Source organism: Pteropus medius, unplaced genomic scaffold (assembly GCF_902729225.1).
Source record: "Pteropus medius unplaced genomic scaffold, Ma_sr-lr_union100, whole genome shotgun sequence".
In the NCBI taxonomy this organism is placed as follows: domain Eukaryota; kingdom Metazoa; phylum Chordata; class Mammalia; order Chiroptera; family Pteropodidae; genus Pteropus; species Pteropus medius.
The window spans coordinates 51665684-51684337 of record NW_024344378.1 but is presented as its reverse complement, the minus strand read 5'-3'; the positions used below and the strand labels follow the sequence as shown (position 1 = coordinate 51684337).

Below are 18654 nucleotides of genomic sequence, written 5' to 3'. Positions count from 1 at the left end.
GGGTGATTAACAACCACCCTTCTCTCATCACTAAGGAAGGCTGGTCTTCTCTTCCTTGGAGGTTTCAGGAGCCGCCTCTTCAGCCCTGACCTCTCTCCTGAGTTTTCTGGTCCCTTCTCCAGATACCCCCGGGACACCCTGGCACCTCCCATACCTGCTGCTCTCGCCATATTTTCCACTCTGCCAACAGCTCCATGCTTCTCATCTCCCAGACGAGAATCCAGAGCCATCACTAACCTGCCTAAGGGAGACAGGAGGGGTGCAAGGACAAGTACCAGGCATCCCGAGCTCTAGTCTAGGCTCTGCCATGCATTGGGACCTGGGGTGGGTCCCTGCTTCTCGACTCTGAGCTCCCTACACCCCTTGAGTTTTGGCATTCCTTATTCTATTATTTTAACATATTGCTGGGTTGCTTACAGAGGTCAGCTGAGGGGACACAGAGGCACTCAAGCATGGACAGTAGCTGAGGCAGAGGGCTCTTGGGGACCTTGGACACGGAGACTGCCTGGTACTTGGCGCCCACATAGCCAGCAGGCACGGGCCCGCTTGGTGCCGAGGAGGCTGACATTTCAGCGCTGCCTGCCAAGTTGCTGCGGGCTGGCACGCAGTAGCAGTGGGGGGTGGGTGGGCATGCCACGGTCTTGGAGGATGAGACAGGTGACCTTCTGTACCAAAGCCAAGGAGGGAGTAGCTTAGCCCCCAAGGACCTTCCCGATGAGAAGCCTCCTGCCTGTTTGAGTGTGTGTGTGCGTGTGCTCCCATGTGCAAGCATCAGGCTAAAGGCTGCACCAGAACAAAGAGCTGGGGGCTGGGTATCTGAAGGGCCCACGTGGAGACGCCTGACTTGGCGGTTTGCTGCAGTCTGCTCTGTGCTCACGCGCTCGCCCTCTCTCTCTCTCTCTCTCTCTCTCTCTCTCTCTCTCTCTCACACACACACACACACACACACACACACACAGACAGCACTACCCCCAGGTCTGAGCTCCTGCTCCAGAACCCACCAATGCTGGCGCGCACAGCCCAGCCCACCTCACCGCCATCTCTCCTGACAAAGCACCGCTCCTCGCTGCATGATCTCATCCCACCGGCCCTCATCTGGCCCCAGCTTGGCCTCCTGACAAGAGACAGACAGGGAGATGAAGCAGGAGAAGGGATTGGGGAGGCAGGCAGAGAGAGAAGGGGAGAGATACATACAGATACATACAGACATGAACACAGCACACCCCGACACACACACAGACATGCTCGCCACCACACACACAGACACTCACGACACACTCGCCACCACACACACAAACACGTGCGTGCAAACACACACACACCACAAGGAGAGAAGTCTGAGAGCGGCAGGGAAGGGAAGGACAGAGACAGATATACGATATCAGAGACCCTCAGAGAAAAAGAAGAGGGAGATATTAGAAGGGTAAAAATTGTATAAGCCAGTCAGACAGAGTGGGAGCCCAGACAGAGACAGAAAAATAGCAGGGTAGAGAGGAGGCACAAGCTGGCTGCAGGAGCTCTGAAGACAGAGCATGTCCTAGAACTATAGAGGCCTGGCTGGAAGGCCAGCTGTAGTCAGCGTGACACACACACACACACACACACACACACACACACACACACACACACACACACACCCTGAGACCACGGAGACCCTCACGGCTGCAGCTGGAAGTGCGGTTACAGCAGGTCATACACCCACAGAGCTTTGGGAAAGGCAGCAGAGATGAAACTGACTTGCTGGGGCAGAAAGGGCCTTGGAGGAGTTGAGAACCATGTTGGGGAAAAGACAGACAGAAGCAGAGAAGGAAAGCTGGAAAGTAATATCTACTCGGCACCCACTGTGCGTCAGGTATTAGCTGAGCCCCTTGCTTCCCTGATTACGAAATCATATTTAATCCTCACAGGCAGCCTGTGAGATAGGCATATAATCCCTCTTTACAGATGAGGCCACAGTTCCAGGAGATAGGCAACATGGCAGACAGGTGTCATGCTAGAGCTGCCTCTAGAACTTTGGGTCACCGCTCTGCTCCCCTTGGCCTCCACCCCTCTGATGGTCTAGCCTGACCCCAGCAGACCCTTTATCCAGTCAATAAACCAGCAGCTGAAGCCTCCCCCTTCAGACTGGCACTCTGCCTTCCCAGAACAAAAGCCAAGTACAGGGATGACTGGTATCCTGAAGGCTGCAAGGCCTATCTTCTCAAGGGGTGAGGGTGGCCCGTGAAAGGTGGTTAGTCATGGCTGTCAGTGCTGATGAGGGTTTGACTCCTAATAAGAGATACTCAAGTGACAGCTAAGCCACAGGCATTGCCAGGCCTCAGTGTTCTCAGCTGCAGAATGGGTATCCTGAGAACTCACTTCAGGGGCCCAGGGCATAGCCTATGACTTAATAGACACAATGCAGGAAAAAGGGCTTCATAAACTGCAAAGAGCTGTGTACAATGAAGGTACAGATGGAGGAAAGAACAAATTGCTTGTTTTAGGAGAAGTGATACTGGAAATAACACTTAGAAGAGGGCAGGGCCATGTTGAAGAGACTTGCATGAAGGGAAAAGCTCTCCCAAGTGGAGCAGCTTCCCAGATCCTGATCCAGGAGAATAGAGGCCTCCTAAGTCTAGGTCCCTGACCAGCCCCAAAGTCAGTTCGATGGAATGAGCAGAGCCATAGGCCTGGAATCAGGAGGCCATGAGTTCAAGTCTCAACTCTATCATTTATGAGCTGTGTGACAACAGGCAAGTCACAAGACCTATCTGAGCTTTGATTTCCTCATTCATAACTGTAGATAATACCCTGTGTCTCATGAAGCTGGGCATGAAGCAAGATACAGAAGAACACCCAGCATGTACCAGCAGAGGCATGAGAGACGCCTGAGGGAGGGACTGAATGGGGCCCTGAGCCTCTCCTCCCCCACTGGGGAGCAGCTAGGGCCTCTGAGACAACTGGATGTCCTGTTTTCCCCCTACCCCTATGGCTAAGCTTTCCTGTCTTGGTTTTGCCTCATACCTAGCCCTTAGATTCATGCCTTTGTCTCTACTCCACTCCACAGGAAGTGGAGTCTTCCTAGTCCAGCCACCGGCATCCTTATCCTGATGTTTCCAGCAATCTGCTAACTGGCTCCTTGCATCCACACTGCCCTTCCCTCTGCCCCTGCCCAATCTGTTCTTTTGTAGTTGGACTGATCCTTGCCGAATAAGAATTTAGCTAAGTTCTCATTACTCTTAGGACAAAGACACAACCCTCAAGACAGGCCCCATGTGTCTAACTGCTGCTGACTTTTGCCTCTAGGCTCTGGAACCACTGTCTTTCTTTTAGCTCTGCCAAAAGCCGTATTTCCTTCTACCTCAGGGCCTTTGCACAGGCTGTTCCCTTTGCCTGGGAAGAAGCTCTTACTCCTTTTCTTAACCTACTCAACTCTTATCCAACCTTTGGGTCTCAGGGAAGCCTTCCCCGACCCCCAAGTGGTCTTACGGTGTCCTTGAGTTTTCCTTCATGACACTTATCATGGCTTGAATTTACACACACACCTGTGATTATTTGATCAATGTTTTCCTATCCCTTTGGACCAGGGGTCAGGAAACTATAGCATATCACCTACTTTCATAAAGAAAGGTTTATTGGAACTAGCCACACTTATTTGTTTACATATGTCTACAGTTGTTTTGTATGGCCTGCAAGGCCTAAACTATTTACTATCTGGCCCTTTACAGAAAAATTTTGCCAAACCCCTTCTCCAGACTGTGGTTTCTCAAGGTGGGGCCATGTTTGTTTTACTCTTCATTGTAATCCAGCCCTGGCCAGGTGCCTGCACAGAGCAGGCGCTTAACGGAGACATGGATGCATGTTTTTTTGATAATCAACAATTTTTACCTTGTCAAAATTGTATCGACTTAACTTATTGTTAAAATTGCAGATTCTATCAGAATAGACATCACTTAGAAGATTCTAAGACCCTGTTCTGGCAAGCAGTTCAATACAATAACAATATCCCAGCCTAGGCAGGTGCATCCAGGATCCCACAGTAGCTACTGGCTGGTAAGACCTCACACATCCTTTATAAGCGCCCCATAATCCCAGTGCATGGACTGTCAGCATACACGGAAGGGAGCCCACACCAGCATTCAAGAGAGTAGGGGTTGAGCAGACTTAATGAAAACACATTGTGAGATGTCCTTTAAACATTTTCATTAAGGCTGTTTCTATATAGACTCCAAAGAAATGATTGACGAATTCAGAGAAAATGTCTGTTTTACTGTTATGTGGAGGAAATAATTGATTTTTTTCTTTTTCAATGAATTGTTCTGACAGATAAAGAATGTTAAAAACATCTAGACACTATGCTGGGCACTGTACATATTTCTAGGACTTACAGTGATCCTTGCAAAGTAGGTCTCATTGTCATTCCTGCCTTCCAGGGGAGATAAACTGAGGTTCAGAGACCACATGCTCAGCAAATAACAGGGCTGGCTCGTGACAGGTCTGTCAGAGTTAAAGCTTACATCGCACTCTCTGCTTCAGCAATGAGGATGGTGGGGAATGTACAGCAGTACCTTTAGCGGGCATAAAGCCCTCATAGACAGAATATAGCCGGGCACCTTCCCTGACCTCTGTTTAACATGGGGTCATGAAGTCACGTTCAGTGACAAAGTTGCAATGGAGAATGCAGAGCAGGCTGTGAGAACCCGGAATGTACTGATTTGTTTTTATTTTCATTTGTGTTTTATTTTAAATAATTTTTTTTGAATGAATGCAATGGAGTGTCACGGTTAAGATTACCTACTCTGGAGTATGAGCCTGGGCATAAATCCCAACTCTGCCACTTCCCAGCTGTGTGACTTGGGGAAATCTCCTCAGCTTCTCCAAGCCTCAGTTTACTTGTCTATAAAATTGAGATGATTGCAGTGCTTATGCTCAGGGGTCACTGCGGCGATGAAATGAGATAATGCATGGTTTCTGTTAGCCTGTTGCTGGGGTGTGGTGTGCCTTGGGCCCCTCACTGGCCCTGAAGTTCCCCTCGTTCCCCCACCCCCCAACAGGTAAGGATACTTTCTGAGGTGAGGGTCAAGCCCCACCTGTTGGCTCTGGAGGCTCACACCACACATGGACAAACTGAGGTATCAGCCAACAGGGGTAGCAGACAGCCCTGGGTTAGAGTCCAGTTCTCCTCCCTCCTCCCGATGACATCCGTGGAGCCCCCAGTGGTCACCTACCGGCAGACTTCGGAGTGAACTTATCTCGGTTTGCAGCACACACAGCCAACAGTCTATAGCCGAGGTCCAGGTCGAACCCTTGCTGAGCTGCCACCCGACTGACCACCTGCCAGCAACAGGGGAAGAAAGGGCAGGGGTGAGACAATGCCCACACCCGGCCTCTGAGCCCAGAGTGGCGGATGTACCTATTTTATAGGTGAGGTGGGCAGGCTAAGGCAGGTCCCCAAGATCTGGCAGAGTCGGGACTCAAACTGCTTCATTCAGTCATTCAGCAAAATTGACAAACCCCTCTTCCACGCCTTGCGATCCCAGCCTCTACCCTCCAGGGTTTCTAGTCTAGTGGTGGGCCTGACCCCAAAGCCCAGGCTCTGCCACTTTTAAGGGCTCAAATGTGGCCACATTCTAGCAGTTGGCTGGGGATGCTGTACCATGTGTTTTGGACACCCCAGGCCAGGGTCTCTTTTCCTCTGGTGTAGCTCTTCAAACTCCCTTCCAAGTCCCCAGCCTCCAGGAAGTCTCCCGTGCTCACCACCTCTCCCCTGTCCCTTACAGAGCCTCCTGCACCTGCCATCGTGGGGCACTCGCTACCCCCGCTACACTAAGCAAGGTCCCCACCCAGAGCATTGACCTCTCCTGAGTCTGAATCTGTGTGTAAGGAGAAGCACTGACTTAGGACACACAAACTCCATGGAGCCTCAGCTTGGAGCTGCCCGATGGACAGCTGACACTTCCCCAGATGGACATGCGTAACACTCCTCAGTGCTTAGCTCTGGGCCAACCGCTCTTGCAGCCCCTCAGACTCCAGCCCAGAAACTGCAAGGCTCTCCTGCTCGACCTGGAGTCTGTCTTCAGCATCAAGCACCAGCTTAGCACATAGGAAACTTCCATAAGAGTGGCAGTGGAGTTCGCCAACAGCTGTGTATCTGGAGACTGCAGGTCCCACCCAACTCCTTGTGAACCTTGGTAGTATGGGCTCAAAGTGGGAGAGGCAAGAGCCTTGGACGGCTGGCAGTCCTGGGGCAGGAGACAGTGTCGGGTGGAGTACTCCTGGGGCCCCAGAGTGATTCCGCAGGCTCACGCCCATAAGGTTTCACTCCCTCCCCGCTCATTCCTAGGTGTCCCGAGACGGCCAGCTCTGCCCCCTCCTGCCTGCCTTCCTCATTAACAGCAGGCAAATTAAGTTTCCTTATTAAGAGGGAAGGACCTTGGAAAATGGAGTCGTTTCAGGAAGCAGCTGGGGCGGCTATGGCTGACTGGGAAAGGAGTGCTCCCAGATGTAGGGCTCATCTTTTGAGAAAGGGAAGACGCTGTTATCAAAGTCCCTAGAGACGCCTACTCCAGAGGCACTGGAGGTCCTCAGAGAGTCTCAGGGTGCTATGGGATTGGGCCTGGCCCCTATAGCCATTAGAATAGATCCCCATCACCTTCTTTATATTTAGGGGTTAATTATAAGGGCTCTGGGCTAAAAAGGTGGGGGAAACCATAATCTAGGCCAACTCTCTCGTTTAAAAATATGGACACTTGGGGCCTGGAGTGTCCATGGTGAACCAGGGAGGAGCCAGTGGCTCTCCCTTCCCAGAACCACCAGAGCCTTTTGGGATAGGTCCCTGCTTCCCTGCCCACCCCCCCCACGTCCTAGGAACCCCCTATGCAGGGAGGAAAAAGGACTTTCTTAGGTTAGAATGTTTGCTCAGCTTCTCTGCTACAAACAGAAGCCCCTGATGCAAAAGCTTTCCGTTCTCTCCAGGCTCGTTCCCACGGGCTCTACTTGCCCCTGCGCTATGTTTCTTATGTCTCTCCCCACCCCCATGTTCCAGAGTCTCTGGGCCATCCAGGGCAGGGATGTCCTCACTGTTAGTCTCCCTGTCCGAGCAGAAAAACCAAGGCCCTTAACTCTTTACGGCGGACAGAAAATTCTGCAAACACACTCATAGAGCAGGAAGAAGGGTTCTGGAAGGGTCTTTACAACCCGGATGTTTACTATGGTGCCCTTCCTTTTTGGCAGGAGAGCCTTGGGGTGGACTCGCGTGAGCTCCACGGTTCATTTGTACTGGCACACCAGTAAGGCCACTGCTTGTGGAACGTCAGCACAGGCGGGTACTGAAGTGGGACAGCTGGCTCCCAGGTCCTGAGGGCTAAGTAAATGTTTTATAAGCAGCGAAGCACCAAATTCTTACAACGGCTTCACGAGGAAGTGTTGTTATCTGTTTTACAGATGAGGAAACTAAAGATGAAGAACAGCCCAAGGTTACACAGTCTGGTCGTGAGAGGGCCGGGATGTGATCCCAGGACTTTTTTAGCCTACGAAGGGTTAAGGCCATAACTCCCAACCTGCCTGGAGAACCCTCAGGCCCTAGGTTGAGAGCAGGAAGGCAAAGGTCCCTCTGTTTGGCCAATACTAGCTAATCCTGTTGCTCTGGTTTGAAAAACAACAACAACAATAACAAAAAAGCAACAAGCTAAATTGAGCAAGAGGGGCCTGGTGCTGGTACAAAGGCTGTCCTATAGGCCTGGGCCTGGCCCTTCAGAGGAGCATGGAGTGTCTGTTTGTTACAAGTCCCTTGAGCCCCAGCATTTAGAAGGGTCATTGGCTCCAACAGCCTCCTTTCACTGACAAGGAAGCTGAAGCCCAGAGAGATCAGGGTCTTGCAGAAGGTCACACAGCATGGGTGTGGCAGAGTGGGCTAAGCTAGACCCTGTGACGCTACAGTGCCTTGTGTATACCCCTAGCTTCCTCTGGCCCAGCCTGAGGACACCCAGGAAAACAGTGTGGGATGGGGTCTAAGTGACAGTGGTGGGAAAGGTGGGCTCAGCTCAGCAGTCTGTTGTGTTTTGGAGAGGCCTGCTCCCACCTCAATGGGCATGAAAAACACACTGAGGGACCCCGGGCGGGCGGGGGGGCGGGGGTAGGGGGAGAGTAGGAAGACCCCTCCTCCACAAAGGCTGGTGGTGAGTGCCACTACTGCCCTCTGCTGGCTGCCCAGGCCCAGCTAGCTCAGTCAAGCCCACAAGGTGTTTGCTCTTCAGACTGTCCTTCAGGTGTTGGCTGCTTGAGACCTAGACTCTGGGACCCAGGGAGATCTACAGGTCAGCGAGTCCAGCCACTCATGCCACAGAAAGGGAACCTGAGGCCCACATGTGAGAGAGGAGGCGTGCTCAAGGTCACGTGGCAAATACGTTAGGGGACTGTGTTGCCTTTAAAAGCGATGGGCCTTCTGGCCAGGAAGCAGGACAGGCTGTCTGGGAGATGCTAGAGAAGGGGTTTCTGCTCCCGGCAGGGGTCTAGACCCACAGCCCTTTCTGACTGACAGTCAGGGGAGCTGAAAATAAGCTGGGCTTGTGCTCTAATCCTACTCCATCCTATGCTGTGCAACCTAAGGCCAAACTACTTAACCTCTCTGAACCTCGGGTTCCTCGTCTGTAAAGGTTCGAGGATGTCCTCCATTTCTGGGGTTGTGTGCAATGGGCTCTGACTGTTCCATATGTCCCAGCTCCACCTCATGGTTATACCCTAACTACTCAAGGCAGGCCCTCATTTCTCACTTTGCTACCGTTTCTTAACTCAGGGTTGGGCTGGTATTTCTGTTGCTGCTACTGCTGCTTTGGAGTCAGTAATGAGACTGGGTTCTGGTCCTGCCGCTTACTAGCTGTCTTATCTCACCCAAGCAACTTAATCTCTCTAGGCCTCAGTGTCCTCATAAGTGAAATGGGTACAAAATATCCTCCTTGCAAGGACTGGGTACACAGCTCAATGAATGCTGTATGTGAATGTATGCCCAGGGCTTCAGCAGGGAAGGCTTCGAGGCTGTGGGGGAACCCCTCACCGGAGAAACAAGGCCTCTGTGGATGTGCTAACTGGTCTCTGTTTCCCTCTTCCACTTCCCACCCATCTCCCCTCTTTTGTGCCCGGGCCACCCGAGCCTTCCTACAGGAGGAGGAGGGAGCAAGTCCAGAGAGGCCTGACTGTGAGGGGGACGCCCACAGAGGGATCTCAGCTCTGCTGCGAAGGGAAGGGGCCGGGAGAGTGAGCAGCCACCACCACCAAGAAAAACCTGGTCCTGAGGAAGAAGTGGTACCCTGGGCTCTTGCACTTCCGCATCCTGGAGTCAGGAGCCATTAAGGGGACCATGGGACAGGGGTCTCCCAGTGGTCCAAAGAGCTCTTCGCCCCAGAGCCTGGCTCGGGGGTCCAGAGCCTCTCACTTGAATTGTGCCTGAGCTGCTTAGAAGCCAGCATGGCACAAATGTGTCCATTTTCTGCCTAAGGCTAAGTGGTTTTTAATTTATATCCTCCGAGTAAGCCGGATCCAGAGGAATTTGCTCCCCGAGGTCACCCAGGGGATTGAGACAACCTGGAGTGATCAGACTGCCACCTGGATGGGGAGGGGTATGCGTGTGTGCGGTGGGGGTTAGGCAGCTTTGCCTGCTAGGCCCCTTGGGATCTCTAAACTCCCTCAATCTATCCTTTCCCACAGGGCAGGGTAGGGACTAAGGATGCCTGGGGGAGGGGAAGACTGGCAGCGGGGCCCTGGGGCTGCATGCAGTCAGTGGTACCAGCCCAGGACTATATCAAGCTGCTCTCCCTTTCTCAGTTCCCTTGTTTGTAAAATGGAAGTGATAATCCCTTCCCTGCCCGCCTTGCAGGGTTTTCATAAGGATGCAAGGGGACAACACCTAAGAAAGTGCCTTGGGCATCGAGAGTGTCTTCTACGACCCCACCTTTCCTGCTGCTGGTTCCTCGGAGCTCCAAGGGACAGTCAGACCCAGGTCTCTGCAACCGTGGCTGGTGGATCAAGGGCTCCTTTCTGGCTAAACAGCTAGGCGGAGAGGCGGGGGACAAAGCCAGCCATTCAACCAAGTGTATAACCTAAGCTGGGGTGCAATGAGAGGAGGTCTTTGTGCAGAGTTTCCCCTGCCTGGGAAGCCAGAGCCTACACCCTGTCCAGTCAGGTCCTACAGGATCCTCCCTGGACTTCCTTCTCCAAGAGGCCCTCCACAATACCTCCATCCTACCCTCCAAGGATGCTCCCTTTCAGAGCTCCTATCCTATGCTCATTGTACTCCTTTTGGTGCCCAGCACAAGGCCTGGCCCACTGCAGAGACTTGAATGTTTGTTGAATAAATGGATGAATAACAAGGCCAAGGCAGAGCCAATTACTAGTCATCTCATGCTCACCTGCCCATCTACCCTGGCCAGGGCCATTGTCTCATTCAGCTTAAAGTCTCCATGTCCTAGGTAGAGCCAGGCGTGGGGCGGGATGCTGGGGGAACATGGCAGCCTGTCTGGCTATGTGTTATGCATGAACCCCACCTCCTTGTTCACTTCTGGCTGCCTGCAGCTGGGGTGGGAGTGAGGGGGCCTCTGATAACATCTGTCCCTGCCCACGCGGCTTAGCCTGAACCAGGATCCCCACAAAGAGGATTAAGAAAGCTGGGGAGGGAGGGAGAGGCCAATGGCTGAAGGATAAGGAGGGCTGGGCAATGCAGGTGGCCGCCTGATTTGGCGCGGTGGCCCCAGTGGGGGCCAGATGGTATCGGCTTTGGACAAATGGAGGAACCTGGGAGGGTCTTGGCTGCATCTCTGCCTGGCATCCCTAATGGGCAGGAGCATCCGCTCTAGAGGCAGATGGGTCTTGGCTTGAATCTCAGGTCCACTTCTTATGGGCTGTGTAACCTTGGGAAGTCAGTCACAAGTCTCACTTTCCTCCTCTATAAAATGGAGAAGATGGCACGACCAGCTGCATAGAGTAGGTGTAAGGATTCAGTGAGAAGGCATGTCCAGTGGGCCAAGATCAGTGTCAGGCACAGAAGAGGTGCTTGATAATGATGGTCCACGTTATTGTTGCTATTCCTTTCACTCCAGGCCAGGGCTATTCTGGGCCCTTCTCCTCCCTCCTGTCTACAGCTTTATAAGAAACACGGTGCCCTTGGACTTTACCCATTGTTCCTGCCTGGCCAGCCATCCATCTTGGCCCCTCCTATCCAAGCTTTGGGGTAGCTGGCCTCCCTAGCAATCCATTTACCCACATTCCCTTCAAAACTGACTCAGGACCCTCTGAGCAGCTGCCCTCACTGGCTGCCAAGGTGTCCTCCCACTTACGGATACAGATTATGTGGCTGGGGACATTCGCAAGCTTTGAGCTCCTTCTACATGGCTGTCAGCTGGCAAGCTCCTCAGCTTGGCAAATCATGCCACCAGCTGTGGGCCAGGCCTCTGCTGAGCTTGTACCCTAGACCCTTACCAAGCTGAGTTAATCTCAGTTCTCTGGGTTCTGGTGTACAACCGCACGTGCCATTTCATGTGCCTAGAATGCTCTCACTATCCTCAGCTACCTGTGCGGATGGATCAAACTCCTAAAGATGTATAAGTGGCTCCTATGTCAATTTTCTACAACCAGCTCCACCTCCCATGCAACTAATGCTTCCTTTCTCTGTGCAACCTCCACCTTGTACATAATTTTCTCAGTCACCTATCTCCACATCTGTCTTCCCTACTAAAGGGGAAATTAGGTTTGGTGAAGTCTCATCTGTCGTTGGTTTTGCAGGACTTAGCAGTGGGGATTGTACGTGATAAATGAGAGATCAATCGGTATTTATTTGAATAGATAGACGGATGGATGTAATAGTAGCTCGATATATGCTTATATGAATGGATGAGTGGATGGATGAGGATAAAAAGAGCTCACTAGAATTTTACCTAAGTGAATGAATGAATGATTCAAAAGTCTCTCTGCTTTCTAAGATGGGTACGAATCCTTCAAGAGTCTCTCAGCTTTGCTTATGATGCATCAGACTTGGAACTCTCCAAAGTAGGCCCTGTCTTTCTCATCAAGTGTGGGGTACACATGTAATCCGTGGGGACTTTGTCTCCTCATCAGACCAGTTTCCTGTGGTGTCTGTATGTCAGGGGTGCACACAGAAGGGCCAACCCCTTCAGCACCAATGTCTTCCTATCTCTCATCCCCTATCATCTGTGGCTACCCCTACGCCTGGCCAGGCATGCAGCCATCCTCTCTGGGCGTGCACAGGTGAGGAAAGGTGCGAACTCACCGTCAAACAGCCCATCAGGCTTTGCTCAAAGGGCCGCTGGAAGGCTCTCGGGTCTCCACACCAGTCCAACAGCTCTGTGGCGGCATTGTGGAAGTTGGCAGGATTCTGTAAGTGCTGTGGGAGAGAGAAAGGAGAAATCATGAGGCCCCAGAAACGAGGGCAGCACAGATAGTCATGGGGTCTGGGATGGGGAAGACCCTAGGTCTCACAAGAGACTTTGCAGAAAGGAGCAGACCTGATTGACAAGCTTTCTCCAATTCCCCCTCATATACCTCGCCTTTGCATCTCTGCCTCCAGCCTAACCCCTGGGAGGAGGGGATTCGCAGCCCCATTGTAAAGATAAGAAAACCAAGGTCTAGAAGAAGGCAATGATAGTAGATATTAAAGTGTTTTTTAGATGCCAGCAGTAGGGGAGATGAACCCTGCAGAGTTTAGGAGGGTGGCATCTGGCTACCATACTTGGGGGCTGGCTCTCCTTGAGCCAGGACAGGCTGGCCCTGGAGATTTCTTTTTGATAATTCTCAACACACACGCACGCACGCGCGCGCGCACACACACACACACACACACACACTCGACCATCCACTCACCCCAACTCTGGCTTCAGACAAACTCTGCCATAGCCAAATAGGGCAAGAGCAGGCGGGGTCAGAAAGAGGCCTCCAGGCCACACAGCTAGGACTAAAGCACACTGTGCCCAGGTTACTGTCACACTGTAGTCTGGGGAATGTGGCTTAGCGACTTCTGATTTCCAGGGCCCAGTCTGGCTCGGCTTGGGGGCTGCTGGCATTGTTGGCAGGGGTCGCAGCCTGAGCTCAGGCCTTTCTCAGTTGGGGAGCTGAGTCAACTGAGACAGAATTCTGATGCCAAGGCCTCTAGATCCTGCTTCAGACCCAGGCCACAGGGCTGATGGGCTGGGGTAGGGATGGCTTCCATAGTCACTCCTCCATTTTTTAACACTTATCCATGTCTTTCTAGGCCACGCTGAGATAGGCACTCAGCCCAGGGTCATGAAGCAGGTTGGGGTGAAGCTGAGATTCCAGTGCTGGGAGTTACTGCCTCGGGGTCCTCCAGTGGGACATCTAGAAGGTGTACACAAGGGTCGGAGTATAAGCGGCTGCAAAGGGGAATGTGGTACCTTTTGAGGTTCCTGTGGCTTTGGTGCTGGGAGAGACAGGGAACAGTAGCTGGCCCTGGGATATGCAGCATCCCTACCTGCAGTGTGAGTCAGCCTCAGAGCCAAGGCAGGGAGGGGTCTTAGGAGCTGTCAAGTCCCCAAATTGGGAAGAAGGCGGATGTGCTGTGGTTGCCCCTGTGGGGCAGGGACCCTGGGGTCACACTCCACTTCCACCTCTTCCTAGCTGCTAACCTAGAGCAGTCCCCCACCTCTCTGAGCTTTAGTCACCCCATCTGTAAAATGGGGATGCGGACCACAGGATGGCAGTGGGAATGTTTGTTTCCTTCGCTTGGGGTTTCATGACTGTTGTTAGACATGGTTTGTGCAAGGCAAGATTTAAAAATGGATGGAAAAAAGTAGAATGAATTAGAATATCCTCCTCCTTCCATGGGAGAATCAGGAGAGGGGGAGATGAAGGAAAGAAAGAGGGCAAGTGTGCAGCAACACAGCCCTCCGTCAGGGGGCCGTGGTCAGGATTAAACAAGATGAGGCTTATACAGCCCCTGGCAAAGCGCCTGGCGTGTGGGGTGCTCCCATGTGGGGCTGCCCTTGGCCCTGATTCTGTTTCCCAGAGGCTCCCTTGGAAGCACAGCTGCACTCAGCAGCTTGCAGCCCTGGCTCCACTCAGTGCTCTTTTTGTAAAGGCAGAGCTCCTGCATTTGATTTGCAGAAGACAGGAGGAACTTCCACAGATAGAAACATGCCCTTTGAGAGGGCAGCAGTGAGTCCTCACCTCTGGCCCCAGTGCCCCTTCTCTAAATCAGGCCCCCTTTGAAGCCACACGCAGCACCTGGGCTCCACGTGGAAAGCCAAGCAAAGCAGCTAATTCCCGGCCCAGCAGCCTCCTTCTGCTAACCGAGTTATTCCGTTTATTTACATGATGTCACACCCAATTAGCAGTGTCAGCAGCCACCGCAGGCTGCTCTCAGACCTGCCTGCACACAGCACCCTCACCTGTGGCAACCCCCGCTTTGAGGCTCTGGGCTCGCAAGTGGCCTCTGTGGCCAGGCTCAGGAGCCCAGTTTTGTTCTGGCCCCCGAGTACTCAGCCTTCCATACCTGTCAGCCCACCTCTGAGCTTCTCCACTTTCACCTGGGCCAGCTCACTGGCCATCACTTGGGCTCTGGGTGGTCATCTGTGAGTGCAACTCATTGGTAGAAAGACTATCAGGCATCCCATTCAGTGGCTGTTGCTCAGAGGCTCTGTGGCCTTGGCCAAGCCCCCTCCATTCTCTGTGCTTTTGTAGTGCACAGAGATGTAGTGAAATGAGCAGGAGAGACCTGGACCAAACCCCATCTCAGCCCCTGAGCCACACAGCCCTGGGTGTGTTCTCGAGCTTCAGATCCTTCATCTGTAAAATGGGATGCTGCAAGTTTTAGAAACAATATACCTGATGACATCCCTATTGAAAGAGAGGTGCCAGGTAAAAACTATTATTGCTGGGACCTCTGTACTATTTCTTATTTCTCCTACAAGCTTCTAGAGCATAGAAATAGTGCCCTGTTCCACTCTGGAACCCTAGATGGCATAAGGCCAGGCCCAAGCAGAAATGGTCAGTGAACAGTTAACTGTTCAAAGGATGGTCCAAGCTAGCCACTTCAGAATAGGTTCCCACTGGTACATAGAGAGGCTGAGGCTGGGTGGGTGAGCTTGGCCAGCTTTTGATGGTCTACGGATGGAAGCACAGATTTAAATCATAGGCAGAGGCATCCCTGGCTGTGGCTGTTACTAGATACTAATACCCTGTCCCCCACCATAAAGCCTGCCTATCTCCGCAATTCCTCATAAGACTGGGGCTATATCCACTGGCCACTGAGTCTGGGGCAAGAGTAGGGGACACAATGCCCAAACCAGGGATTGGCTACCCAGACCAGGTGATGAATGTATCTTCCTGTCAATCCATCTGTGAATCAAATAATCAATCCACCCATCCACCCCTCAGTGAATCAGTTCATAACCCATTCATCCATTCACTACTTTATCATTCATTCATCCATTCATTTACCTATATATCTACCTATTTATCCAGAACTTATCTAACCACCCACTCATCCATTCATTCATCCATTCATTCATCCATCATCCATATCCACCTGCCTAACTGCTCATCCGTATGTCTATCCAACCACCCATTTATTCATTCCCTTAGCTATCCATCGTCAGTCCACCCTGCCCCTCCCCTGCCCAAAGCATACTTGGGCCTCACCCTGGTCTAGACTCTGCTGACTTAGAGATGAATATGGCACATCTTCTGTCCCCAAGGAACTTAGTCTGGTGGGAGGCCTGACATATGCCCTGCAGGACCTACAGCTCGAAGAAAAAAGAGCAGAATGGGTGAGGTAGCTGGGTGCCTAGGAAGCACTGGAGCTCAGAGATGGGGGGTATTAGATGCTCAGAAGGGCATCTGGAGTTTGGGGAGGCTGCTGTGCAGAAATTAGCTGATTTGCATGGCTTTGCATGTAGACAGCAGATGTGTCTGTGACCTCTGAGTGGGGTACATTGTAGAGGGCACTGGTTTTCCTGGTACCTGAGGCTGAGAAGGGGGAAAGGCATCTGAGCCAGAGGCCTACGGGGAAGACGGCAGCAGATTGCTGGGGGATGGCAAGTGCAGCACTGGCTAGAATCAGGGCGGGTGGTGGGGGAGGGAAGACCATACTGTAGAAGTGAGGCAGGGCCAAGAGAGTCAAAGGCTATGAGGCCCCTGATGGGAGCCGCAACCCCACCCGCCAGAGGCAGGCACAGCTAACACATCCGTCATCCTCAGAACATGCAGACCTACTCGCTTTTCTCCTCTAATTAGGATACAAGATGTCTGAGAATCAACAGTCTTCAGCCAGCCGCGGCCGCCCTCTGGGGCAGCTGGGAAGCAGACAGACGTCAGTGCTGAGCTGTGTCTGATCGGAGGTGCAGGAGTGGGGTGTGGAGCATGCAGGGAGCTCTGGATGGCCCAGGGGGGCGTCTGGACAGCCTGCTCACCCTCATAAACGCGCCACTGTCTGACCCGAATGGAGAGCTCTGGGTGCGTGTGCACATGGTGTGTGGGGCAGGCCGGAGGAGAGCAGCTGAGGTGATCCCTGGCCTTCCAGCTGCTTAACACTCACTGACTGGCTAGGCAGAAATTACCATGCCCATTTCACAGACGAAGATAAAGTGGCAACCTAATCAAGGGCAGGTAGCTAGCGAGGGCTGGACTAGGTTCACTGACTAGGAAATCTGAGTTCTGTGTGCCATGCTTCGAGAGGGCCGGAACCCTGGGAGTAAAGGGCACCCTTATTCCTGGTGATGCAGAGCCAGGCGGCGGGAGGAAAGTCAAGTTGTGAGCAGGTCTCAGGAGCAGCTGTGTGCTTGTCACACAGAGAAGCTCATGCAGAGGGGGCATGACTATGTTGTTGGGGGGTGGAGGCCACTGACAGCGAATCCCTTATGGGCGGGAGAAATTGGGTCAAAGGCAGAGCCGGGAGAAAGCCCTGCAGAGGAGGAGGGAAAGCAGGGGAGGAGGGAGCACACGTCTGGTTTCTATTCTGTGACCGTGAACAGAGGCGTAATTGGCGTTTGGGAGAGCTGTTCGGGCTGAGTTCAATCTGTAACAAGTCTTCTTCAATTTCCTCTCCTCAGACTCTGCACAGGCTTCCGAGATTGCTCTGCTTGATGCTAATAAGAGGACACACATCCCTCATTCCCAGGGACTAGCGTCAGCTCCACTGGGCCCTGGCACTCAGGGAGGACAAGCTGTGTTGGGGTGGGGCTGTGAGCTGGGGTCTTGATGCCAGTGGCCCACACTGGTTACCTGAGCTTCCTGCCAAACCCACCTAAGCCAGAGGCCTCACCCCAGCACTCCCCTCTCCGTTGCTGAGACACCGAGGACAACAGCCCTGCCACCATTAGCTGATCACTCGCATGTGCCACGACTGGGCTACGTGCTTCGCCCACAATATACTCACAGCATCCTGCAAGGTTGGCCTTACTGGCCCCATTTGACAGGTGGGGAAACTGAGACTCAGAGAAACAAAAAGACAGTACACTGTGGGTACATGAAGGAGTGAGGATTTGGGCCCAGTTCTGTTTGGTGTTAAAGGCCACGGCCCTTCAACCATATCTGCTCTTTCCTGGAGTAAAATAATACTTTAAAGCAGCGGTCCCCAACCTTTTTGGCACCAGGGACTGGTTGGTATTCCTATAAGAATATGATGCCTGATATCTGAGGTGGAGCTGAGGCGGTGATGCTCGCGATGGGGAGTGGCTGCAAATACAGATAAAGCTTCGCTAGCTTGCCCACCACTGACCTCCTGCTATGCGGCTCGGTTCATAACAGGTCACGGACCAGTACTGGAGGTTGGGACCCCTGCTGTAGAGTCTGTGCAGGATCGCTGCCATCTGGGGCTGTGGGTAGGCTGCTCCTAGAGGGTGGGTGCATTCTTCCTGACCACCACTGGGAGCGCCCACTCCTTAAAGTGGGGGCCTCAGAACCCTCAGTGAACACTCCTCACCTCTGAACAATCCAGAGGGATTGCTGACAGGCGAATCACCTCTTGAGCTTGATGTGAGCATCAGCAGGAGGAGGAACTCGCACCCTCAGGGAGGAGGACCTACCAGCACCAATGGGGCTGGGCTGTGTGACTTCAGGCAACTCTATTCACCTCTCTGTGCCTTGGTTTCTTTTTCTGTAACATCTAATTTCCCAAGACCTTTTCTCTTCTGTTTCTTTATAGAGAATCTCTGGAGCGGAGGGGCAGGAGCTTAGGTCTGGAAGGGAGATTAAGCATTTTACTGCATCCTCACAACAGCCCAGAACACACAGCAGAGCCTAGAGAGGGCATGACACTCACCGAAAGTCACACAGCTGAGAAGGGACAGGACATAGATGGCATTCAAAACCAGGTGTGTGTGATTCCAGTGTTAGGATGGTCCATGCCAGCAACTTTCTCACGAGGTGGGTGGTCAGGGGGCCTCAGGCAGTTGTTCCATGCCCACCATCACCCCCACCCAGAGCCTCAGATGTCTAGCTACGTGCAGGCCAGCACCCCTACTATCTTGTCCTCACCAGTTGCTGGGCAGGGGAGGAGGAGGGAGCCCAGGCCACACACCCACCTGCTTGATGCACTGCAGTCGGTCATTGGTCTGCTGGATGTGCCTGTCCATAGAATTCATTCTGACCGTTTCACTGGGTTCTACCCGAGAGCCATGAACGTTGTCCAGCCTGTAAAGAGAGGAGAGTGGGAAT

The 18654-nt window shown here is 52.7% G+C and overlaps 1 protein-coding gene across 1 annotated transcript in view; it reads right to left on the bottom strand.

Moving 5' to 3' along the window:
• The window catches only part of ZMIZ1 (zinc finger MIZ-type containing 1), a 228870-nt gene that overhangs the window by 84741 nt on the left and 125475 nt on the right, over positions 1–18654 (bottom strand). Inside the window, 3 exon segments of the mRNA XM_039872214.1 lie at positions 5208–5313; positions 12257–12370; positions 18522–18630. Of these exon segments, the coding sequence (XP_039728148.1) occupies positions 5208–5313; positions 12257–12370; positions 18522–18581 (280 nt within the window). The 5' untranslated portion in view covers positions 18582–18630.